At 45.8% G+C, this 27,248-nt stretch overlaps 1 protein-coding gene across 1 annotated transcript in view; it reads left to right on the forward strand.

The window, feature by feature from the left end:
* Positions 1–25,151, forward strand: part of LRRC52 (leucine rich repeat containing 52) — a 477,692-nt gene extending 452,541 nt beyond the window's left edge. Inside the window, exon 2 of the mRNA XM_073645237.1 lies at positions 24,826–25,151. Within this exon, the coding sequence (XP_073501338.1) occupies positions 24,826–25,118 (293 nt within the window). The 3' untranslated portion in view covers positions 25,119–25,151. The remainder of the gene's footprint in view (positions 1–24,825) is intronic.
* The last annotated feature ends 2,097 nt before the right edge of the window (positions 25,152–27,248 follow it).

Below are 27,248 nucleotides of genomic sequence, written 5' to 3' on the forward strand. Positions count from 1 at the left end.
AGGAATTTTATTTGGTAGACTGAGTGGCTGCCCAAATACATTTTCTCACAAAGGAGCTGAAGATAGAGTATGTAACATCCCTAGAGGCATGCTGGCATGGCTTACCACCTCCCACCTTGCAAGACCGCCATCTTACCTATCAGTCCTGGCTGCACACTTTGCTCCAGTACCTGCTGTGCGCATGTCTTTTGTCTGATTGCTTAGGGTGGTGGCGCAGTTACTGCCTGATTCTTACAGTTACTGTGTGCGCAATCCTAATGTGTCCCCAGCCTATTGTTGTAAGTCACTGGATACTTAAACCCCCTCCACCCAGTAGGAGGGGCCTGAGCAACACTTTCTTTCGGTGTGTTCTGTGCAACTGAGTTGCCAGGTCCTGTTCTGTATCTTGTCTGTTTCTGCCACCCTGGGGGCTGAGTAACCAGGGCTGTTACCTGTATCTGTGACTTCTAGTCTGTTCTGCCACCCTGGGGGCTGTATACCCAGGCCCGTTACCTGTATCTGTGACTTCTAGTCTATTTCTGCCACCCTGGGGGCTGAGTACCCAGGCTCGTTCCTGTATCTTGTTCCTGGTTCAGTTCCTGTCTGAACAGTGTCCTAGCCCCTTACTTGTTTGTCTCTATGTTCGTATCTTCCCTTTTCCTGCAATGTCTGAGAACCTGCACCTAACTCCAACTCATTGTCTCTGTACTTCTGTTTGTGAGTTTAGTGTCCACTCGCTACTTCATTGTAAGTACCTTGTGTGTATTTGCTCTGCTTGTCTACTGCACCTGTGGGTTTTGCTCTGCTCTGCTTGTTTACTGCACCTGTGAGTTTTTCTCTGCTCTGCTTGTCTACCGCACCTGTGGGTTTTGCTCTGCTCTGCTTGTCTACCGCACCTGCGGGTTTTGCTCTGCTCTGCTTGTCTACCACACCTGCGGGTTTTGCTCTGCTCTGCTTGTCAACCGCACCTGCAGGTTTTGCTCTGCTCTGCTTGTCTACCACACTTGCAGGTTTTGCTCTGCTCTGCTTGTCTACCGCACCTGTGGGTTTTGCTTTCCCGAGCTTGTCTACCGCAACTGGGGGTTTTGCTCTGCTCCGCTTGTCTACCGCACCTGCAGGTTTTGCTCTGTTCTGCTCGTCTACCGCACCTGCGGGTTTTGCTCTGCTCTACTTGTCTGCCGCACCTGCGGCTCTGTTCCTGTATCCCAGTCTGTATTGGTCTCTATCCTGCCTGCGTTCCTACCTGCCAGTACCCACCTGTCTGTATACCATCCGTGCCTGCAAGTACCCACCTGTCTGCATACCAGCCGGGCCTGCCAGTACCCACCTGTCTGCATACCAGCCGTGCCTGCCAGTACCCACCTGTCAGTATGCCAGCCTAACCTGCCTGTTCCTGCATTCCCCGGTGTGGGTCAACAGCTGTGACCGGGGTCTAACCTGGAGTAGCACCTGGTCCCTCTGCTCGGTTCCTCCCTGGTTAACGGAGTCGACTGAGCCACCGTGCGACCTTCGTCGGACCTTGTTGATACTTAGTCACGCCCCTCTAGGCACTCCTCGGTTCATGGTCCAGGGGGATCACTAACCACGCCCACGTCAGTCAGTCCAGGCGTGTGCGTAACAGAGTGGCAGTAGGTGCAAGTTTCTCCAGCCTGTTAGATATTAAAGGCTAAACGGTAGCACATTGGATCAGTGGGTAGCACTGAAGACTTGCAGCGCTGGGATCCTGGGTTCAAATCCAAACAAGAACAACATCTGCAAGGACTTTGTATGTTCTCCCCGTGTTTGCGTGTGTTTCCTCCTCAGTAAAAAAGCAGCCATAGAGTGTCCGGGAACCTTTCCACACACTTTTCTTAGCCAGGACTGCTTCTTGGCAGGGTTAGACAGTCCCACCAGAGAATCCTCTGGTGTGCCTTGGCTTCTACCTCAGTAGAGTTCATGATAGCGCTAACTTTGCAGCTGCTATGGGGCTCTTGAGCGGGGGGAAGAAAGGTTAGCCCTCAGAATCAAATCCTCTGGTGTTTTTCAATCTGAAACAGCTTCTCAGTGGGAGTTGTATTTCACCACAGCCATATTCTTGAGCTCGGTGAAAGGACTGGCATAGAGGGAAACCGTATCTACCCCGGCTGTCATTTCTCTGTCACCAGGTTCCGCCCATTGTCACACACGACCATGCCTGGCTGTATGTTCAGCGGTGAGAGCCACAGATCAGGCTGCTGTGTTACAGCTTTCAACAACTCTGCAGCGCTGGCCGGTTTGTCAATTAAGCATTAAGCATGTTATCTTCAGCACAGCCTGTTGCCGCTTGGCCAAGGCAGTGCTGCAGTGCTGTCAGCTTGTGACTGATGTGGTCATTTCGGAGATGGAGGAGGAGGTGCATGAGCTGAATAATGTGATTACATTGATGTTAGATTGGTGATGTTGTTTTTTATACTAAAGAAAGATCCTATTGTTTTGTTTTTTTTTACGTTTTTTTTTTAAGACAAATGCATTCACCGGGAAATGTCATTTTAACCCCTTCCCGACCCGTGTCACACCGTTTGTGACATGGAAAACAGTTCGTTCCCGACCCATGTCACAGCGTCTTTGACATGGAGGGAAAGAGCCCCTGCAGCGCCTGCGAGCGGGGTCGCTCAGGTGTCACAGTTGCTACTGCAACTGGACATCCTGAAGTCGACCCCCCGGGGGGTGGATTAACCCCCCCGTGCCTGGGACCCCTCCGATTGGCTGTTTCATTTTCACTTTTAGTGAAACTGCCAATCGGTATGAATTAAATATTTCACCAATGAAAATTGGTGTAATATTTAAATCTGGGCATTGCCTGATGCTTACAGCATCAGCCATTGGCTGGGGGGAGTGTCACCTCTGTTCCCCCCCTCCCCCCAGATCTGATTGGGGGGCTAGCGTCACATGGATACTAGCCCCAATCAGATATGGAGGGATGGCTGAAACCTCCCATCACCTTCCCAACCCTAGATCTTCTGCTGTGGACCCCCTGCTGTGGACCCCCTGCTGCGGACCCCCTGCTGCGGACCCCCTGCTGCGGACCCCCTGCTGTGGACCCTGTGGATCGCGTCTGCCGCCGCCACCGCTGATCAGCGGTAAGTATTGCCGCCACTCCCCCCGAGCGACCCCTCCACCCCCCCCCGCGACCCCCCCCGCCCCCCTCTCCACCCCCCCTCCACTTTCATACCTGCACCCCGACCTCCGCTCCCTCTCCCACGTCTTCATCCACCGGCTGCTGCTCTCCTTCTGACAGCCGGTGGACTGTGATCACAGCAGCAGCAGGCTCAGTGTAAATGCCCTGCTCCTGTGATCAAACCCACCATCCCCCAGTCCCAGTGATATCACCCCCCACCTCCCAATAATCACCCCCTCCCCCAGTGTTCACCCCCCCCTGTTCCCAGTGTTCACCCCCCCCCTGTTCCCAGTGTTCACCCCCCCTGTTCCCAGTGATCACCCCCCCCCGAAAACCCAGTAATCAGCCCCCTGCTCCTGCCAGCTCCTGCTCCCCTTTCTGCCCCAGTAATCACCCCCGATGCTGCCGGCCTCCTACGCCCCCTTGCTGCTGCCGGCTCCTGCCCCAGTGATCACCCCCCTTGCTGCTGCTTCTGGCTCCTCCATCTCCCCCTCCTACGCCTGACCGCCACCTACGCCTGACCGCCCCCTACGCCTGACCGGCCCCACACGTGACTGCAGAAGGTTACACCAAGCACACACACGTACACTCACACTATAATAAAGTTTTGATTTTTTTTTTTTTTTTTTTTTACACACGCACAAAGCACACAAAATGTCCCGCCCGTCCCGCTCATCCCAGTCTAGGACGTACTCAGCTGAGGAGGCTATGTCAGGTTGGTGTGTGTGTGTTGTAGTGTATGAGATTGTGTGTGTGTGTGTGTGTGTGTGTGGTGTATGCACTACAATATACCACACCGCACACCAACCTGACATGCACTACACAATGGTGTCCACTAACAAATTGGAACCCTTTGCGTTTGGAGAGTCCCTGTGTGCCCAAACATTGGAGCTCACCAACAAGTGACCCCATTTTGGAAACTAGACCCCCCAAGGCACCTATATAGATGCATAGTGAGCACTTGGAACCCCCAGGTGCTTCACAAATTGATTGATAAAAAATGAAAAAGTGAAAAAAAAAACACTTTTTTATTTTTACGGATTAATTTCCTAAGGACCTGGGGGTCCCAAGTGCTCACTATGCATCTAGATAGGTGCCTTGGGGGGTCTAGTTTCCAAAATGGGGTCACTTGTGGGGGAGCTCCAATGTTTGGGCACACAGCGGCTCTCCAAACGCAACATGGTGTCTTCTAACAATTTGAGCCGACAATTTGTTAGTGGACACCATGTTGCATTTGGAGAGCCGCTGTGTGCCCAAACATTGGAGCTCCCCCACAAGTGACCCCATTTTGGAAACTAGACCCCCCAAGGCACCTATCTAGATGCATAGTGAGCACTTGGAACCCCCAGGTGCTTCACAAATTGATTCATAAAAATGAAAAAGTGGAAAAAAAAACACTTTTTTATTTTTACAGATTAATTTGTGAAGGACCTGGGGGTTTCAAGTGCTCACTATGCATCTAGGTAAGTGCCTTGGGGGGTCTAGTTTCCAAAATGGGGTCACTTGTGGGGGAGCTCCAATGTTTGGGCACACAGCGGCTCTCCAAACGCAACATGGTGTCTTCTAACAATTTGAGTCGACAATTTGTTAGCGGACACCATGTTGCTTTTGGAGAGCCGCTGTGTGCCCAAACATTGGAGCTCCCCCACAAGTGACCCCATTTTGGAAACTAGACCCCCCAAGGCACCTATCTAGATGCATAGTGAGCACTTGGAACCCCTAGGTGCTTCACAAATTGATTCATAAAAATGAAAAAGTGGAAAAAAAAACACTTTTTTGATTTTTACGGATTAATTTGTGAAGGATCTGGGGGTTCCAAGTGCTCACTATGCATCTAGATAGGTGCCTTGGGGGGTATAGTTTCCAAAACGGGGTCACTTGTAGGTGAGCTCCAATGTTTGGGCACACAGCGGCTCTCCAAACGGGACATGGTGTCCGCAAACAAATTGAAAGGAAAATCGGCTCAAATTGTTAGCGGACACCATGTTGTGTTTGGAGAGCCCCTAATGTGCCTAAAAAGTGGAGCTCCCCCACAAGTGACCCCATTTTGGAAACTAGACCCCCCAAGGCACCTATCTAGATGCATAGTGAGCACTTGGAACCCCCAGGTGCTTCACAAAATGATCTGTGAAAACAAAAAAGTACTTTTTTTTTCACAAAAATTTTCTTTTAGCCTAAATTTTTTAATTTTCACATGGGTAACAGGATAAAATGCATCCTAAAATGTGTTGGTCAATTTTTCCTGAGTACACTGATACCTCATATGTGGTCATAAACCACTGTTTGGGCGCATGGCAGGGCTCAGAAGAGAAGGAGCGCAATTTGACTTTTGGAGCTAATTTTCCATTCAAAAAGTAAAATGGCGCTCCTTCCCTTCTGAGCCCTGCCGTGTGCCCAAACAGTGGTTTATGACCACATATGAGGTATCAGTGTACTCAGGAGAAATTGACCAACAAATTTTAGGATGCATTTTATCCTGTTACCCATGTGAAAATTAAAAAATTTAGGCTAAAAGAAAATTTTTGTTAGAAAAATAAAAATGTTCATTTTTTTCTTCCATGTGGCTTTAGTTCCTGTGATGCACCTGAAGGGTTAATAATCTTCTTGAATGTAGTTTTGAGTAGCTTGAGGGGTGCAGTTTTTGGAATGGTGTCACTTTTGGTTGTTTTCTGTCATGTACACCCCTCAAAGGGACTTCAAATGTGATGTGGTCACTAAAAAAAATGGCTTTGCAAATTTTGCTGGAAAAAAGAAAATTTGCTGATGAACTTTGAACCCTTCTAACTTCCTACCAAAATTTTTTTTTTTTTCCAAAATTGTGTTGATGTAAAGTAGACATGTGGGAAATGTTATTTATTAACTATTTTGTGTCACATCACTCTCTAGTTTAGCAGAATAAAAATTCAAAATTTGAAAATTGCAAAATTTTCAAAATTTTTCCCATATTTTTGATTTTTTCACAAATAAACGCAAATATTATCGACCTAAATTTAATACTAACATGAAGCCCAATATGTCACGAAAAAACAATCTCAGAATCGCTAGGATCCGTTGAAGTGTTCCAGAGTTTTTACTTCGTAAAGGGACACTGGTCAGAATTGACAAAAATGCCAAGGCCTTTAGGGTCAAAATAGGCTGGGTCCTGAAGGGGTTAACATTTTACAACCTTATCTGGCAATGTGGTGTGTGACACATCATCAGACACATCCTGTTTTATTTATGATGGAGGGACTGAAAGTCATAAAGCCTATTTTTATAGGGACATCAGATGGCCCTTACTATTCTTAAAAGGCCAGCAGTCGGCCCTAGCTATTGTAAGAGAGCCATCAGCCGGCTATGCTTTGTTGTTCCCATTATTAATAAGTCGGTCTCCTATACTGTTATTGCGTATCCAGTGACTGCAAGGGCTGCCAAAAACTTGGACACAACCCAATACCCCTTTGAAGAGACATAGAGTAGCGTCTCAGTAAAAAAAATGTTCCCATTATAAAGGAGCTGGTCTCCTATAGTGGTAATGCCCATGCTGTGACTACAAGGGCTGCCAAATTTTGGGAAAAACCTCACTAAGAATTTAAAGACACATAGAGCAGGGCCACAGTAACAAGGTACGACATGTTCCCATTAGAAAGGAGAGGGTCTGCTACACAGTTATAGGGTATGCAGTGAGTCCAACGGCTGACAATTTTAGGAAAAACCCCACTAAGAATTTAAAGACACACAGAGCAGGGCCACAGTACCAAGGTATGACATGTTCCCATTAGAAAGGAGAGAGTCTGCTATACAGATATAGGGTATGCAGTGAGTCCAACGGTCGACCAATTTTAGGAAAAAACCCACTAAGAATTTAAAGACACATGGAGCAGGGCCACAGTAACAAGGTACAACATGTTCCCATTAGAAAGGAGAGGGTCTGCTATGCAGTTATAGGGTATGCAGTGAGTCCAACGGCTGACCAATTTTAGGAAAAACACCACTAAGAATTTAAAGACACACAGAGCAGGGCCACAGTAACAAGGAACGACCTGTTCCCATTAGAAAGGAGAGAGTCTGCTATACTGTTATAGGGTATGCAGTGAGTCCAACGGCTGACCAATTTTAGTAAAAACACCACTAAGAATTTAAATACACACCGAGCAGGGGCACAGTAACAAGGTACGACATGTTCCCATTTGAAAGGAGAGGGTCTGCTATACAGTTATAGGGTATGCAGTGAGTCGAACGGCTGACAATTTTAGGAAAAACCCCACTAAGAATTTAAAGACACATGGAGCAGGACCACAGTAACAAGGAACGACATGTTCCCATTAGAAAGGAGAGAGTCTGCTATACAGATATAGGGTATGCAGTGAGTCCAACGGTTGACAAAATTTAGGAAAAACACCACTAAGAATTTAAAGACACATAGAGCAGGGCCACAGTAACAAGGTACGACATGTTCCCATTAGAAAGGAGAGGGTCTGCTATACAGTTATAGGGTATGCAGTGAGTGCAATGGCTGCCCAATTTTAGTAAAAACCCAACTACGAATTTAAATACACATGGAACAGGGCCACAGTAACAAGGTACGACATGCTCCCATTAGAAAGGAGAGGGTCTGCTATAAAGTTACAGGGTATGCAGGGGCGTACATAGAAATCATGGGGCCCCATAGCAAAAGTCCAAATTGGGCCCCCATTCCCCATAAAAAAAAATCTGCAACGTAACTGGAATCACAGTGTATAGGCGCAGTCACAAAAGGACATAGCTTTCTACTTTTGAAGACAGGGAAATGGACATGTCTTGTAGCATACAGTATACATAGTAAATGTGCCCATACTGAAGCCTTTTAGTGTTCTCAACCCTTTTATCGCCCTATAGATTTAAATACCCCCAAAAATGCATCCAACACACTGTATGATAACCCCTACAGTAAATTCCCCTACTGTAACCCCCACATGCACAGTATGATGACTCCATAGTCCCCCCAGCAAAGTATGATGTCCACACAACCACGCACACAATATGATAGCTCTGACAGCACCCAAACACAGTATGATGGTCCACACACACACCCCACAGCAACCCCCCCTCACACAGTATGAAGGTCCCTGCAAAGTAAGATGATCCCCACAGACCCACATTGTATGATGATCCTCACACAGTTTGATGGCCCCATAGGCCCTCCACAGGACCTCCAAACAATATGATGAAGGTACCCACAGTTTGATGGTCAGCACATTTCCCCCACACACAGTAAGCAGCACGGTGGCTCAGCAGTTAGCACTGCAGCCTTGCAGCGCTGGGGTACTGGGTTCAAATCCCACCAAGGACAACATCTGCAAGGAGTTTGTATGTTCTCCTGTGTTTGTGTGGGTTTCATCTGGGTTCTCTGGTTTCCTTTGACACTCCAAAGACATACTGATAGGGAATGTATATTGTGAGCCCCAATGGGGACAGTGCTGATAATGTCTGTAAAGTGCTGTGGAATTAATGGCGCTATATAAGTGAGTAAAATAAATATATACCGTATTTTGCGGATTATAAGACGAACCCCAAATTTTGGGGTGCAAAATAGGAAAAAATATTTGTTGTTTTTTTTAAATAAAATTGTGCGCCTTATAATCCTTTTTACCTGGGGCAGTGGTAGTGGAGGGACAGTCACAGGAGCTAGGCTCACACATACCAGAGACTGGCGGCAGAGGAGACTGCGGCAGGAGACGGGCGATTCTTCGGCCCCACCCTCACAAGAAATGTCACTGATTCAAGGTGGTGGTGGTGGCGGCGGGAGCTAGGCGAGTTCAGCGAGGCGATGCTGCGGCCTTGTCCTCAGAAGTCGGCGGTGAGCGGAGGCGAGGTTCCCTATCTTGTACATAGCCCTGCGCTGTGCTTTTGTAAAATGGCTGCCGGAGCATGCGCAGATCGAAATCTCTAGAGAACTCGGCCAGCTCCCACCACCACCACCACCGCCTTGAATCACTAACATTTCTTCTGAGGGTGGGGCCGAAGAATCGCCCCGCTACTTCCGCAGCCCCCGCCAACCTCCTGTGTTTGGGACCCCTATCCGACGCCGCCCCCCAAGTAACCATAACTTTTCATTATAAGACGCACACCCTTTTTCCTCCCAAATTTGGGGGGAAAAAGTGTGTCTTATAATCCAAAAAATACAGTGAGTAAAATAAAATAAATAAATAATATTGGACCCCACATTAGTCCCCACCACAATATGATGGTCGCCACAAGCCCCCCACATCATATGATGACCCCCTTTCAGTAGTCCCCATCACAGTATAAGACCCCACAGACCCTTACAAGTCCTGACTAGGAGAGCATGAGCTGCCGTGCAGATAAATGTGTGTAAAGCAGTAATTTATACAATTTATTAATGTTCAGCTGTAATCCCCTCTGGTCCCAGAAGTTCCTCCTCAAGCCTTTTGGTGACCGACACAGGACAGTGTGACAGTAGCTCTAGCTCGGTGTGAAGGAGGCTTCCTGACTCTCTTTGTGCACAATCACAGCCCCCCTCCCCATAAACCTGTAAGGCTGTGTGCCCACGTAGCATTTTTCAAGCGTATATGCTGCGGAATTTCTGCAGCGTAAGGCTATGTGCCCACGTTGCATTTATGAAGCAGAAAATTTCTGCTGCATAAATGCAAGTTCTCTCCCGGAAAAACGCATGCGGAATTCCGCACGCGTTTATCGCGCATTTTTCGCGCGTTTATCACGCGTTTTTCACATGCGGAATTGCCTTGCGTTTTTTATGCATTGGACAAAGGCAATTCCGCTTGCGGAAATGCAAAATTAAATGACATGCTGCGGATTTTTGAACGCGGCATAAACGCTGCGGAAAAATCCGCAGCATGTGCATAGAACTTGCGGAATCCCATTGGGGACCATGGGGTGCGGCGTTTTTCCGGGAGAGAACTTGCATTTATGCAGCAGAAATTTTCTGCTTCATAAATGCAACGTGGGCACATAGCCTTACGCTGCGGAAATTCCGCAGCATATACGCTTGAAAAATGCTACGTGGGCACACAGCCTAAATAGTTAGCAGAATTATATTTACGACCCCTCCCCCTGCCTTAACACTCGCACATCCAACAATCAGCATGCAGGTGGAAACTCATCTGACTGAGTCATTTCACACAGAGAGCCCAGCGCTGCCCTTGCTAACCTGCAGTGTCAGCTGAGTTTAACCCCTGCATCCAGGACGGCCCCCCTCTGTCTCCATTAGCAAGGCTCCAATGATCACCATGCTCCGGCTGCTCAGCTCCTCTCTGCTCTGCACGAAGCGCAGTGATCTAGAGGGGCGTGTCTATGGACAGAGCAGCCGGCTCCGGGTCCCCTGAACGCTGGGGCCCCATAGCAGTGGTGTGGTCTGTCTCTATGGGCGGTACGCCACTGAGGGTATGCAGTGAGTCCAACGGCTGACAATTTTAGGAAAAACCCCACTAAGAATTTAACCCCTTAACAACATCTGACGTACTAATACGCGTCTGTGCCCTGGGACTTAAGAGCCAGACCCGTATTAGTACGTCATCGCGATCGCGCGCACACACAGGCTGTGCGGGCGCGATCGCCGCCGGGTGTCAGCTGATTGTCACAGCTGACACCCGGTACTATGTGCAGGGAGCGGTCACGCACCGCTCCCAGCACATTAACCCCCGCGATGCTGCGATCGAAGTCGATCGAAGTCGATCGCGGCATTGCGGGGGCAAGGGGAGGTGATCGGCGATACTCACCTCCTCTTCCGGCTTCCAGCGCAGTCTGCAAAGGCTTCCCGGGTGTTGCCATGACGACCCGATGTCGTCATGACAACATCCGGGTCACCAGAGAGCAGGAAGATTGCTTGGACATGCGCAGTGCATCTCCAAGCAATCTTCACACTGTGCATTTCTGACAGCCTTCATGGCATAGGGATGGTGCTCCATTCCTGTGCCATGCAGGCGATCAGAAAAAAAAAAGTGAAAGTCCCAGAGTGGGACAAAGTAATAAAGTGTATAAACTGTGTGAAAGTGAAAAAAAAAAAAAATGTGCAAAAATATTATAAAAAAATAAAAAAAATAATACACCAAAAATAAAAATATAATGTACCCATCAATAAATATTATTATAAAAAAAAATAAAAAAAAACAATAAAAGTACACATATTTGGTATCGCCGCGTCCGGAACAACCTGACCTATAAAACTGTCCCACTAGTTAACCCCTTCAGTGAACACGGTAAAAAAAAAAAAAAAAAAAAACAAGCAAAAAACAATGCTTTATCACCATACCGCCAAACAAAAAGTGGAATAACACGCGATCAAAAAGACGCATATAAATAAAAATGATACCGCTGAAAACGTCATCTCGTCCCGCAAAAAACAAGCCGCCATATAGCTCTATCAGCCGAAAAATAAAAAAGTTATAGCTCTCAGAATAAAGCGATACTAAAAAATATTTTTTTCTATAAAATAGCTTTTATTGTGTATAAGCGCCAAAACATAGAAAAATGATACAAATGTGGTACCGCTGTAAACGTACTGACCCGAAGAGTAAAGCTGCCTCATCAATTTTACCACACGCGGAACAGAATAAAAAAAAAAAAAAAAAAACAATTCCTGAATTGTTGGTTTTTGTTTATTCTGCCTCCCAAAAATCGGAATAGAAAGCGATCAAAAAATGTCACGTGCCTGAAAATGGCACCAATAACAACGTCAAGTCATCCCGCAAAAAACGAGCCATCACATGACTGTCTGCCAAAATCTGGAAAAATTATAGCTCTCAAAATATGGCGATGCAAAAACTAGATTTTACAAAAAATGCGTCTTTTAGTGTGTGACAGCTGTCAGTCATAAAAACCCCATATGATTCTGGCATGGCTGTAATCACACCGACCCGAAGAATAAAGTCGTCTAATCACTTATACCGCACAAGGAACGGCGTCAAAAATAAACTCTTGAGTTAGGATTGGGCTAGGGTTAGGGCTGGGTTTGGGGCTAGGGTTGTGCTGGGGCTAGGGTTGTGCTGGGGCTAGGGTTGTGCTGGGGCTAGGGTTGTGCTGGGGCTAGGGTTGTGCTAGGGTTAGGGCTGGGGTTGGGATTTTTTTCAAAAGTAAGAAAAAAAGATGACGATATGGCGACTAGTGTTGAGAGCAAGTGCTCGCTACTTGAGTTTGCATCGGGTGCTCTGGTATGCATTTAGTATCGTGGGTATTTGAGTGACATGCTCGAGTCTCTGCCCCATATGCTTCGCGGCCAAAAAACTTTACGGGGATTGCCTGCCATGCACGAGCGATTCCCGCATGTTTTTTTTTGGGTGTATAATAACCGTGAAACATGCGGAGCAGGGACTCGAGCATGTCACTCGAGCACACGCTGTACATGGTGCATACCTGAGTACCCGATGCAAACTCAAGTAGCGAGCACTTGCGCTCAAGAATAATGACAACTTATTCAATATGATGACCTAATGTAAACAAATAATGTGCCAAACCTCTGGGTTCAAAATGTTCACTATACACCTTAATAAAATCTTTGAGGGGTATAGTTTCCAAAATGGGGACACTTGTGGGGGAGCTCCACTGTTTAGGCACATCACGGGCTCTCCAAACGCGACATGGTGTCCGCTAACAAATTGAATGGAAAATCGGCTCAAATTGTTAGCGGACGCCATGTTGCGTTTGGAGAGCCCCTCTGTACCCAAACTTTGGAGCTCCCCCACAAGTGACCCCATTTTGGAAACTAGACCCCCCAAGGCACCTTTCTAGATGCATAGTGAGCACTTGGAACCCCCAGGTGCTTCACAAATTGATTCGTAAAAATGAAAAAGTGAAAAAAAAAACCACTTTTTCATTTTTATGAATCAATTTGTGAAGCACCTGGGGTTCCAAGTGCTCACTATGAATCTAGATAGGTGCCTTGGGGGGTCTAGTTTCCAAAATGGGGTCACTTGTGGGGGAGCTCCAAAGTTTGGGCACAGAGGGGCTCTCCAAACGCAATGTGGTGTCCGCTAACAATTTGAGCCGATTTTCCATTCAATTTGTTAGCGGATACCATGTTGCATTTAGAGAGTCCCTGTGTGCCCAAACATTGGAGCTCTCCCACAAGTGACCCCATTTTGGAAACTAGACCCCCCAAGGCACCTATCTAGATGCATAGTGAGCAGTTGGAACCCCCAGGTGCTTCACAAATTGATTCATAAAAATGAAAAAGTGTTTTTTTTTTCACTTTTTCATTGTTACGAATCAATTTGTGAAGCACCTGGGGGTTCCAAGTGCTCACTATGCATCTAGATAGGTGCCTTGGGGGGTCTAGTTTCCAAAATGGGGTCACTTGTGGGGGAGCTCCAATGTTTGGGCACACAGCAGCTCTCCAAACGCAACATGGTGTCGCTAACAATTTGAGCCAATTTTGCGTTAAATTTGTTAGCGGACACCATGTTGCATTTAGAGAGCCGCTGTGTGCCCAAATATTGGAGCTCCCCCACAAGTGACCCCATTTTGGAAACTAGACCACCCAAGGCACCTATCTAGATGCATAGTGAGCACTTGGAACCCTCAGGTGCTTCACAAATTGATTCATAAAAATGAAAAAGTGTTTTTTTTTTTCACTTTTTCATTGTTACGAATCAATTTGTGAAGCACCTGGGGGTTCCAAGTGCTCACTATGCATCTAGAAAGGTGCCTTGGGGGGTCTAGTTTCCAAAATGGGGTCACTTGTGGGGGAGCTCCAAAGTTTGGGCACACATGGGCTCTCCAAACACAACATGGCGTCCGCTAATTATTCAAGCAAATTTTACAATCAAAAAGTCAAATGGCGCTCCTTCCCTTCCGAGCCCTGCCGTGCGCCCAAACAGTATTTTTTCCCCAAATATTGGGTATCTGCGTGCCCAGGGGAAATTGCACAACAAATTTTGGGGTCCATTTTTTCTTGTTACCCCTGTGAAAATAAAAAAAATTGGGTCTAAAGTAACATTTTTGTGAAAAAAGTTAAATGTTCATTTTTTTCTTCCACATTCAAAAAATTCCTGTGAAGCACTTGAAGGGTTAATAAAGTTCTTGAATGTGGTTTTGAGCACCTTGAGGGGTGCAGTTTTTAGAATGGTGTCACTTTTGGGTATTTTCTGTCATAAAGACCTCTCAAAGTGACTTCAAATGTGATGTGGTCCCTAAAAAAATGGTTTTGTAAATTTTGTTGGAAAAATGAGAAATCGCTGGTCAACTTTTAACCCTTATAGCTCCCTAACAAAAAAAAATTTTGGTTCCAAAATTGTGCTGATGTAAAGTAGACATGTGGGAAATGTTATTTATTAACTCTTTTGTGTGACATATCGCTCTGATTTCAGGGCTTAAAAATTCAAATTTTGAAAATTGCAAAATTTTCAAAATTTTCGCCAAATTTCCGTTTTTTTCACAAATAAACGCAAGTGATATCGAAGAAATTTTTCCACAATCATGAAGTACAATATGTCACGAAAAAACAATCTCAGAATCAGGGGGATCCGTTGAAGCGTTCCAGAGTAATTACCTCATAAAGTGACAGTGGTCAGAATTGTAAAAATTGGCCCGGTCATAAACGTGCAAACCACCCGCGGGGCTTAAGGGGTTAAAGACACACAGAGCAGGGCCACAGTAACAAGGTATGACATGTTCCCATTAGAAAGGAGAGGGTCTGCTATACAGTTATAGGGTATGCAGTGAGTCCAACAGCTGACGATTTTAGGAAAAACCCCACTAAGAATTTCAAGACACTTGGAGCAGGGCCACAGTAACAAGGTACGACATGTTCCCATTAGAAAGGAGAGAGTCTGCTATACAGTTATAGGGTATGCAGTGAGTCCAACGGCTGACCAAATTTTGGAAAAACTCCAATAAGAATTTAAAGACACACATGGAGCAGGGCCACCGTAATGACAAATTCCCATTAGAAAGGAGAGAGTCTCCCATAGTGTTGGCCTATGCAGTGAATGCAAGGGCTGCCAAAAATTTGGAGGCACTTCAATGCCCCTTGGAAGAGACGTGGAGGAGGGTCTCATAAAAAAATGTTCTCATTAGAAAGGAGCGGGCCTCCTATACATGTAATGCCCATGCACTAAGTGTATGGGCTGACAAACATTTACCCCTGGGGGGTATACATGAACATACCGTATAAAATTATTTTTTTAGGGGCATCATAAACACCCTTTAAAAAAATTAGGTGGGTGTTGCATCACAGACCACGGTCACCCTGGTGATATGGTGGTGGAGGATGAGGAGAAGGAGGAGGACAAAAGCAAATAGCCAAAATCAGGAAGCGTATACCCATGTGTGGGTGTAAAAAGGTGCATGGGAATACACCTCCCAAGAAAAGAAACTGGATTTGAGTTTATGTTAGGCTGCTATCATTCGGTGGTGTTGAGAAGTCTGGCCCAATCCAGCCCTTGTTCATTTTTATAAGAGTCAGCCCTTTCAGCATTTTCAGTTGACAGGCGGATGCGCTTATCAGTTATAATTCCACCAGCGGCACTAAAAACCCGCTCTGATAAAACGCTGGCGGCAGGGCAGGCCAGGACCTCCAAGGCATAGAGAGCCAGTTCATTCCACGTATCCTGCTTGGATACCCAATAATAATAAGGCACATTGCAATCACGGAGGACGTTGGTACGATCGGCAAGGTACTCCCTCAGCATCTTCCCAAACTTTGCACTCCTTGTGAGAGTACCCCGCGCCTCATTGCCTGTCCGATGGGAGGGTCTGAGAAAACTCTCCCAGAACTTTGACAGTGTTCCCTGCCTCTGCTGGATTGAAGTTGTGTCTCTCTCACCTGTACTCCTTGGTTGTCCAACGAAGTGTGCCCTCTGCTGCCAGCATTTTCAGATGGAAATTTTTTTAATAGTTCCGCAACAAGGGCCTTCTGGTACAGCCCCATTTTTGTAGACCTGTCTGCCTCAGGAATAAGAGATATAAAGTTCTCCTTGTCGTGTGGGTCTAGAAGTGTCACCAACCAGTAATGACTGTCACCCAAAATTTTGAGAACTCGAGGGTCATGGGAAAGGCAGCATAACATAAACCCGGTCATACGTGCCAGACTACTAACAGGCAAGACTTCCGTGTCCTCACCAAGAGGATGACTGACCATGCTCTCCTCCTCCTCCTCTCTGTCCTCTGGCCATCCACGCTGAACAGATGGTATGACAGCTGTGCAGGTAGTACCATCTATAGTGCATGAAACTAGCTCCTGTCCTTCCTCCTCCTCCTCCTCTTCCTCATCCACGTTGGGATGCAAACGCTGCTGAAACACTGCAAGGGCGGCGGTAGCTGTAGCTGACTTTCTAAAATGGGCACACAGGCGGCGTACTTTAACAAGTAGATCCGGCAGCTCCAGGTAGGATTTGAGAAACCGCTGAACCACGAGGTTAAGCACATGGGCCAGGCATGTTACGTGTGTGAGCTCGCCTCACCTCAGAGCCGCCACCAGGTTCCGGCCATAGTCACACACGACCATGACTGGCTGTAGGTTCAGCGGTGTGAGCCACAGATCTGCCTGCTCTTTCAGAGCTGTCCACAACTCTTCAGCATTGTTTGGTTTTTCACCTAAGCATATTAGCTTCAGCACAGCCTGTTGCCGCTTGGCCGATGCAGTGCTGCAGTGCTTCCAGCTTATGACTGATGTGGTCATTTCGGAGATGGAGTGTGAAAAGGAGGAGGAGACTGAGGAGGATGAGGTGCAGGAGGTGTAGACCGTGGGGGCAACCCTGATTCACCTAGAGCCCGCAATCCTTGGCGTCGGGAGGATGTGTTCCGTCCCAAGGTCCGACTGGGTCCCGCCTTCCACTATGTTAACCAAGTGTGCCGTCAGCGAGATGTACCGTCCCTGTCCACAATCACTTGTCCACGTGTCCGTGGTTAGGTGGACTTTACCGGTAACTGCGTTGTTGAGAGCACCGCTAATGCTTTGAGATACGTGCTTGTGTAATGCGGGGACGGCACACCGGAAGAAATAGTGGCAGCTGGGGACCGAGTACCGAGGGACGGCCGCCGCCATCAGGTTGCAGAATGCTTCCGTCTCCACGAGCCTAAAAGGCAACATTTCGAGCGCAAGCAGTCGTGAAATGTGAGAATTTAGTAGTGTGGCCTGTGGGGCGTTGGCTGCATATTTGCGCTTGCGTTCCAAGGACTGGGGTATGGACAAATGAACGCTGCGCTGGGACAAGGACATGGACGTGCTTCCTGATGCTGCTACTTGAGAGTGTGCAATGACAGGTGCAGGTCAGGAGGCGTCTTCGCATGCACCAAGGACAGGGGATTGGCTTGCATGCACAACAGCGGAAGAAGCAATGGTGCCACCCGCAGACAATGTTCCTGGACCCTGGGGTTTGGCCCACAAAGTCGGGTGCTTTGCTGCCATGTGCCTGATCATGCTGGTGGTGGTCAGGCTGGTCGTTCTGCCACCCCTGCTGATGCTGGCCTGGCAGGTGGTGCAAATGGCTTTTTTGGGATTATCGGCAGAGTCTTTAAAAAACAACCAGACTCTGGAAGACTTAACAGTTGTACTGGCAACTTCCTTCGTGTTGGTGTTACGGGGAACGGTTGCCTGCCTTCTGTCTGCGGCCACCACAAAGCTTCATCCTGCCTGTTGGGGTGCTCTGCCTCCCTCCCCCTGTGTACTGCTGTCCTCGCTCTGCATGTCCTCCTGCTAGGTTGGGTCAGTTACTATATCATCCACCACCTCGTCTTCCACTTCCGCACCCTGGTCCTCCTCCTGACTTCCTGACAATTGTGTCTCATCATCGTCCACCTCTTGTGACACTTTCCCACCGTCGCCTTCGTGTGACCGTGGCTGCTCAAATATTTGGGCATCGCTACACGCGATCTCCTCTTGCCCCGCTTCAAGTGGACTGGGCGAGAGGCCCGAATCTATAAATGGAAAAGTGAACAGCTCTTCAGAGTGTCCAAGTGTGGGATCAGTTGTCTCTGGGTACTCGGCATGGTGGGAGGAAGGAGGATCAGGGCGAGGAATATGCGGTCCAGACTCATGGCTACTGAGACTTGACCATGTGGAAGACAGGATGGTGGTGGTGGTGGCTAAGTGACTGGAAGCATTATCCGCTATCCAACCAACAACCTTTTGACACTGCTCTGGGTTCAATAGTGGTGTGCTCGGTCCCCTAGAAATTGGGACAGGAAGGTCAGGCAAGAAGATGTGGTTGTTTGTTGTGGCACAATTTCGGCTTGCCCACGGCCTTGTCCTCGGACTCTGCATGCACCATTACCATCATGTCCAGTTCCCCGTCCCTTGCCACGTGCCTTGCCCATTTTAAATGGAGGACAGTAACTTCCACGCTCACTACAAATGACTGAGTTTGGAGCGAATTTATATGTGATCCGTGTGACGGAGTAAACAGAGTTTTAAATACCTGGTCTGTAGGTAAGTAGTTTGACCAGCAAACTGCTGTGAATCGCTTCACTGGCACACTGAAAGAAATTTTTAATGTAGGCCAGAAATGGCAGTATTTTCTGAAAACGTATATGTAATCGGTGTGATGGAAAAAACACAGTTTTAAATGCATGGCCTGAAGGTAACTATTTTGAACAGCAATCTGGTGTCAATTGCTTCACTGACACATTGAAAACATTTTTTAATGGAGGCCAGAAATGGTAGTATTTTCTGAAAACGTATATGTAATCCGTGTGACGGAGAAAACACAGTTTTAAACACCTGGCCTGTAGGTAACTGTTTTGAACAGCAAACCAGTGTCAAAAACTTTGCTGACACACTGAAAAAATTTTTTAATGGAGGCCAGAAATGGCAGTATTTTCTGAAAATGTATATGTGATCCGTGTGACGGAGAAAACACAGTTTTAAATAGATGGATTTTTAGTGCTGTAATATGGAAAGGACCTGGCTGTATTCTGCAGTGCCAACAAGCAAATGGCACAGAAAAAACATGTTCTCTGGTTTGCTTTTTAAGCAAATAATGAGGATTAAGATTTAAGATGCAAAAAATATTTTTACTGGCCCCTGAGACCTGGGCCTATTTCCAGAAATATCTAACAGCAGCAGCCGACAGAACTGGAATGGAGCCTCTTGTCCTATGTGCACTGCAGTCTGTTATATACCCTGCCTGCCTGACATATATACACTGCCTGCCTGATATCTCTGCAGATGGATTAGTTAGTCCTCAAGAGGACTGTTTGATAAGATGGATATGTGTAGTGTACGGTTTTTCTCCCTACACTACCTAATACTCAAGCAAATCTCTCCCTGACACAGCAGCAGCTCTCCCTACACTGTCTGATCCGGAGTGACTGTGACGAGCATGGCGGCGCCAGGTCTGATATACACCTGATGACGCTGTGCGGCAAGCCAATCACTGTAATGCCCACAACCAACATGGCTACGGCATTACAGTGCATGGCAGGCAATCCCTGCATGTTCATTGGCTCACTAAAGAGCACCAAACATGCAGGGAGGGGACCTGAGTTCCAAGCAACCCGGAAATACTCGACGAGCTTGTCGAGCACCATGATCCTCGGGCGAGTACCGAGTAGTGGCGAGCACGTTCGCTCATGACTAGTCATTGTGTTAATTACCGTCAGTGTTTCATCAGTAATTTTCTCATATGAAAAAAAATTGTAAATCTTCTACTATCCGCTACAATGTAAAAAATGGAGAGCACATGGACGGCATCCATGTGATGTCTGTGATTTTCACAGACCCATAGGCACTGAATCATTAAGACTGGTGTTTTATACGTCAGTCCTAATGAGGGGAGTGCAGGATTAAAATGCGCCAAATTCGTAAAGAGGCATATATCACTTAATGAATTCAGCACATCATATCAGTGGCATGCACCTCCTTGAGCCTCGCTAGATATGTTACTCCAGGCAGGAACTGGAAATATATTTCTGGAGTAAGAAATGTCAGTTCCAGCCATTTTGGCTGAGGTGATTTGCAAACGTCAAAAGTTGCTAAATTTTCCAAATTGTTTTACACCATTGTTTTGTCATAAACGCTTAGATGAATAGATAATAATAATGTGCTAATTACCAGATAACATAGAAGGTTTTATGCTTGTATATATGCTTTTATGTTATCAAATGCCCCTTTTTTCTTTTGTATTGTGTTTTGATTTTTCCTTTCCTCCTTCCTTCCTCTTTTTTTCAATTTTTGCACATGACATTGGGAGTGGAGAATAAAAGAGGTTTGTATTTTATGTTGTAACTACCTGGAATAACCGTAGTCTACGTAAACAGCTGTCGCTTACTTACCTCTTTATGTCTCCTCTCCTCATGTGACAACCACAATAAAGTGCTGCTTTTTTCACATAAAGTACCAGTGGTAAGGGTCTCTCTCATTCAGTTTTTCATGCTGTTTTTGCTTACAATTTTATACTGCTTTATCTCAAGCATTATACCACTATATCTGGTAATCAGCAATCAATGTTTTCCTGAATGCATTCCTGGAGGGCGTGTTAGCAGTGCCAGTAATTCTGCCTTTTATTTTTTATGTAATAAAGTTTCAACTTGAAAAATCCTTTTCACAAGCAAAGCAAATATATGTTTGGCATTTATGAGGGGGCATTTATGCATATAGCATTTATGCATACTTTATCGAAGTGCCATAGTTTATCAAAGTGCCATGGTAGTTAGATATGGCAGTTGGACAGAGCAGGAGACAGGTGAGACATGCAAGACAATTAAACAAACTTGCTTCCAGGTCATCTGTTTTGTAAACAGTATTCACCATTTGTTATTTGTGCCATTTATATTCTGGCTGCTACAATCATCCACATTCGCCATTCTCCCACAAATTCGGCACACTTCATCCATATTAACCCCTCTCTCCTCTCTTCTCTTATGTACAGCTCTCATGCTCTCTTCACAATGTTATACCACACAGATACATTCATTCCCACCATACGACACAGGAAACGATCTCAAAAATCACTCAACCATCTGCTCACTCTGTATCTTCCTTCTCTTAGTCGCAGGTGATATTTCTCCTAATCCAGGACCCTCCAGTAATAATAACACTAACTCTTTCCCTGTTACATTCAGAAACCCTGCTAGTCTCATTAATATTCCCTGCATATCTTCTGTCTCATTCAACTGTGCCCTTTGGAATGCGCGCTCAGCATGTAATAAACTCTCTTACATCCATGACTTTTTCCTCTCTAATTCCCTCAACCTTCTGGCTCTCACCGAAACCTGGATCCAGCAGTCAGACACCACCGCCGCTGCAGCTCTCCCTATGGTGGCCTACATTTCTCTCATACCCCGAGACCTGACAACAGATCAGGTGGAGGTGTTGGTCTGCTTCTTTCAACAAAATGTACTTTCCAGGTTATCCCCCCAGTACCCTCCCTTATCTTCCCTTCTTTTGAGGCCCACACAGTCAGACTCTACCGGCCCTTCTCCCTGCGAGTGGAAGCTGTCTATCGCCCTCCAGGTCCCTCCCATCAGTTCCTGGATCACTTTTAACATCCCAATTGGCGATTCTCTTTCCCCATCTGCCGCTCATCTTTTATCGCTAACCTCCTTCTTCAGCCTTTCACAGTTTGCTAATTCTCCTACACATGAAGACAGGAACACATTGGACCTGATCTTTTCCCGGCTTTGCGCAGTACATGACTTTACTAACTCTCCCCTTCCACTCTCTGACCATAATCTTCTTTCATTCTATGTCAAGAAATGTGAGGCTACTCAAGAAACCCCCACTTTCCACACTTATAGAGATATACGTGCCATTAACACCCAGAAGTTTATTAAAAATTTGCAATCGTCATTGGCCCCAATCTCCCCCCTCTCATGTCCCGACTCTGCATTGAAGCATTATAACAAAATATTGCTATGCGCCCTGGATGAAGCCGCACCTCCTACACAAAGAACAATTCGGCATAGACGGCGACAACCCTGGCACACGCCTCAAACACGTCTTCTCCAGAGGTGCTCCAGGTGCGCTGAATGGCTGTGGAGAAAATCTAATTGGCCCGAAGATTTCCTCCATTATAAATTTATGCTGAAAACATATAACTCTGTCTTTCACCTCTCCAAACAAACCTACTTTAACAATCTCATCATCTCACTTTTCAATAATCCTAAACGCCTCTTTGACACGTTTCATTCTCTCCTCAATGAAACAGCACAGGCCCCGACCACTGACCTCAGCGCTGACGATCTGGCCAATTATTTCAAAGAAAAAATTGACCATACCTGACAGGAAATTTTCTCCCAATCCCCAAACATTATGCATGTTCTCCCCCGCCACATTGTATCTTGCTCATTTTCTGACTTCGAACCAGTCACAGAAGATGAAGTGATCAGGCTCCTTGCATCTTCTCGCCCTACTACCTGCACTAGTGAACCTATTCCCTCACATCTCCTTCAATCCCTTTCTCCAGCTGTCACCACTCACCTAACTAAAATTTTCAACCTCTCCCTCTCATCTGGTATCTTTCCCTCTTCATTTAAACACGCCAGCATACATCCATTCCTTAAAAAAACATCCCTTGACCAGAACTGCACAGCCAACTACAGACCCGTTTCCAATCTTCCATTTATCTCTAAACTCATGGAACGCCTGGTCCATTCCCGTCTAATTGTTATGATCTGCAACAAGTACTAAGGAAAGATAGGGGAAAGCTGTCCCTACAGTAAGACTAAGCTGAATCCCTACGATGTAGCGGGCTGCCTGTTCCTTGTGAACAGACCCGCCTTAGTCCTCGGCTAGTCTGACCGAAGACCTATAGAATTAAGGGAGGGGTCCCTAAAAGTACTAAGGACTGGGACAAAAATGGGACACTTCCTAAACAGAAGTTGTTGCAGAACACAAAAAGACAAACTGACAAAAAGTACTAGAGGTCCCAGAGGACCAAGCGAACTTGACAGAGAAAGGCACCGAAGCACCTGGCTAGCAAAACAGTCAAACAACACTGAAGTCCAGCACAGCCACAAGAGCGGAGCTGGAATATAAAGGTGGATGGTCACGTGACCGCAAAACACAAGATAGAAAAAACAAACAGGAGGGTTCTAACACTAATCTGCTATCTCTCAGACAACTCTTTTCTTGACCCCCTGCAATCTGGTTTCCGCTCTTTATATTCTACTGAAACTGCCGTTAGTAAAGTCTCTAATGATCTGCTAACAGCTAAATCTAATGGTCACTACTCCCTTCTGATTTTCCTGGATCTCTCTGCAGCATTCGACACTGTGGATCACCGGCTCCTCCTCACTATGCTCCGCACTATTGGCCTCAAAGACACTGTTCTCTCCTGGTTCTCCTCCTATCTCTCTGACCGCTCCTTCTCTATGTCTTTTGCCAGCTCCTCCTCCTCTCTCCTTCCCCTTACTGTCGGGGTTCCTCAAGGATCAGTCCTAGGTCTTCTCCTTATACACTGCTCCTATTGGACAAACAATCAGCAGATTCGGTTTTCCGTACCATCTCTATGCTGATGATACCCAATTATACACCTCTGCTCTGGACATCACCCCTGCATTACTACAAAAGACCAGTGATTGTCTTTCTGCTGTGCCTAACATTATGTCCTCCCTCTGCCTAAAACTGAATCTGTCAAAAACTGAACTACTCGCATTTCCTCCCTCCACTAACCTACCTGTGCCCGATATTGCCATTTCCGTTTGTGGCTCAACCATTACTCCACAGCAACAAGCCCGCTGTCTTGGGGTCATTTTTGATTCAGATCTTTCCTTCACTCCTCACATCAAATCACTCGCTCATTCATGTCATCTACAAATCAAAAACATCTCAAGAATCAGAAAATTTCTCACCTTTGACTCGGCACAAACTCTTACTGTAGCTCTTATTCATTCTCGTCTCGACTATTGCAACTGTCTACTAATCAGTCTCCCTCTTACTAAACTCTCCCCTCTCCAATCCGTCCTTAACGCAGCAGCAAGTATTATATTCCTCGCCAACCGCTACACCGATGCCTCTTTCCCTGTGCCAGTCATTGCATTGGTTACCCATCCAATATAGAGTTCAATTTAAACTTATCACGATTACCCATAAAGCGCTCCATACTTCAGTACCCCCCTACATCTCCTCCCTTGTCTCAGTCTACCACCCTACACGTGCCCTCCGTTCTACCAATGACTTAAAACAAAAATCCTCCATAAACCGAACTTCCCACTCCCGTCTCCAAGATTTCTCGCGTGCTGCGCCAATTCTTTGGAATGCACTACCCAGGACAGTTCGATTAACTCCCAATACCCACAGTTTCAAGCGGATCCTAAAAAAACATTTCTTTAGACTGGAGTATCGCCTAAACACACTATCTGTCCATCCCAGTTTTCCCCCATATTAAAATCTTCTTCAATTTCAGGTTCATACCATCCATGTACTCGGTCAGCCTCGGTCAGGACTGTACACATACTGGCTGGCGACCAGTCCATGTATTATTATCTATCCTATTTAGTATATCAAGGCTGCATTATACAATATATGTACACTTTACCTTTTGTGTCTCACCCTTTTCCTCATAGACTGTAAGCTTGCGAGCAGGGCCCTCACTCCTTTTGATTTGAGAAATGCTTTTTCTGTATTGCTTGTATAAGTCACCCCTAAAATTGTAAAGTGCTGCAGAATATGTTGGCACTATAAAAATGAAAATTATTATTATTATTATCATGATCTACCCCATTATGTCTAGAAAAGTTCACCATTTTCGTATTATTTTAATGTTAATAATTTTCATATGTACTTAGACCACTGTACGTTTGACTCTGCTGTGTTCTTTTTTGAATTTTTTCAGATGAAGAAAACATGACATGTAAAACTCCTGTACAAATTCATGGGGAACAGCTGAAAGAGACAGAAAAACATATTAATCTAATGTGTTTCACCAATCTGTATGAGAGAGACTACCTCTTCCTAATGCTAGTGGGATTTGTCATCTTTGGTTCTGGTACAGTAGTAGCATGGCTAACTGGTGTCTGTGTTGTAATTTATGATCGATTGTGTGGCCCTAGTGAAGATGATGAAGATGAAGAAGATGAAGTACCTCCGCCACCTCTGAAACCCAAGAAAAAGGAAGAAGAGGCCTAAAAAAATCTTCTATGTCAATGCAGCTGCCACCTTCTGCCTTTTAACAGTTCTAAGATGTGGCTTTACACAAAGAAATATGAAATATGACTGTCGATTGTCTATTGAATGTAAATCCAATCTGTTATTGCCTAACTGGCTACTTTGCGAATCTTTTCATTAAAACAATGTATATTATGAAACCACATATACATTAAAATAAGTTCTGAAGATGTTCAATTTTAATTGACATATTAAGAAATAATATTAAGAGCAAACAAACATTTAAGAAACTTTGTAAATAAATATGTGGAATTTATTAAGAGTGGTATTTAATATTCCAGCTTTAATATGCAATTAGTTGAAGAAAGAAACTCCTCATTTCTTAAGAGGTGCATACCTCTTAATAAACTTAAGACATCTCGTCGTGTTCATGTGCCAGAAACTCAAGCCTGTTGCAGCTACGAGATTATGTAGGTTTGCACTCTGATATACAGTACAGACCAAAAGTTTGGACACACCTTCTCATTTAAAGATTTTTCTGTATTTTCATGACTATGAAAATTGTACATTCACACTGAAGGCATCAAAACTATGAATTAACACATGTTAAAATTATATACTTAACAAAAAAAGTGTGAAACAACTGAAAATATGTCTTATATTCTAGGTTCTTCAAAGTAGCCACCTTTTGCTTTGATGACTGCTTTGCACACTCTTGGCATTCTCTTGATGAGCTTCAAGAGGTAGTCACCGGAAATGGTCTTCCAAGAATCTTGAAGGCGTTCCCAGAGATGCTTAGCACTTGTTGGCCCTTTTGCCTTCACTCTGCGGTCCAGCTCACCCCAAACCATCTCGATTGGGTTCAGGTCTGGTGACTGTGGAGGCCAGGTCATCTGGCGTAGCACCCCATCACTCTCTTTCTTGGTCAAATAGCCCTTACACAGCCTGGAGGGGTGTTTGGGGTCATTGTCCTGTTGAAAAATAACTGATGGTCCAACTAAACGCAAACGGGATGGAATAGCATGCCGCTGCAAGATGCTGTGGTAGCCAACAGTGTCTCCAGCAAAGCACCCCCACACCATCACACCTCCTCATCCATGCTTCACGGTGGGAACCAGGCATGTAGAATCCATCTGTTCACCTTTTCTGCGTCACACAAAGACACGGTGGTTGGAACCAAAGATCTCAAATTTGGACTCATCAGACCAAAGCACAGATTTCCACTGGTCTAATGTCCATTCCTTGTGTTCTTTAGCCCAAACAAGTCTCTTCTGCTTGTCGCCTGTCCTTAGCAGTGGTTTCCTAGCAGCTATTTTACCATGAAGGCCTGCTTCACAAAGTCTCCTCTTAACAGTTGTTGTAGAGATGTGTCTGCTGCTAGAACTCTGTGTGGCATTGACCTGGTCTCTAATCTGAGCTGCTGTTAACCTGCGATTTCTGAGGCTGGTGACTCGGATAAACTTATCCTCAGAAGCAGAGGTAACTCTTGGTCTTCCTTTCCTGGGGCGGTCCTCATGTGAGCCAGTTTCTTTGTAGCGCTTGATGGTTTTTGCAACTGCACTTGGGGACACTTTCAAAGTTTGCCCAATTTTTTGGACTGACTGACTTTCATTTCTTAAAATAATGTTGGCCACTCGTTTTTCTTTACTTAGCTGCTTTTTTCTTGCCATAATACAAATTCTAACAGTCTATTCAGTAGGACTATCAGCTATGTATCCACCTGACTTCTGCACAACACAACTGATGGTCCCAACCCCATTTATAAGGCAAGAAATCCCACTTATTAAACCTGACAGGGCACACCTGTGAAGTGAAAACCATTTCTGATGACTACCTCTTGAAGCTCATCAAGAGAATACCAAGAGTGTGCAAAGCAGTCATCAAAGTAAAAGGTGGCTACTTTGAAGAACCCAGAATATAAGACATAATTATATGTATGATAATTTATGGTGGAAATAATTTGTATTTACTTGACACTACTGCTGATTGTCAAAGAAAACAGTACACATATTTTTACCTATGATATGTATTAGTGTTACGCTCACCCCCGGACTGACTGGCGTGAGCTTGGTTAGTGATCCCACTGGACCATGAACCAAGGAGTGCCTGGAGGGGAGTAACTAAGTATCAACTCGGTCCGACCAAGGTCAC

Source organism: Phyllobates terribilis, unplaced genomic scaffold, assembly GCF_046119375.1.
Source record: "Phyllobates terribilis strain yellow unplaced genomic scaffold, ASM4611937v1 Scaffold_8__6_contigs__length_399053987, whole genome shotgun sequence".
Lineage (NCBI taxonomy): Eukaryota > Metazoa > Chordata > Amphibia > Anura > Dendrobatidae > Phyllobates > Phyllobates terribilis.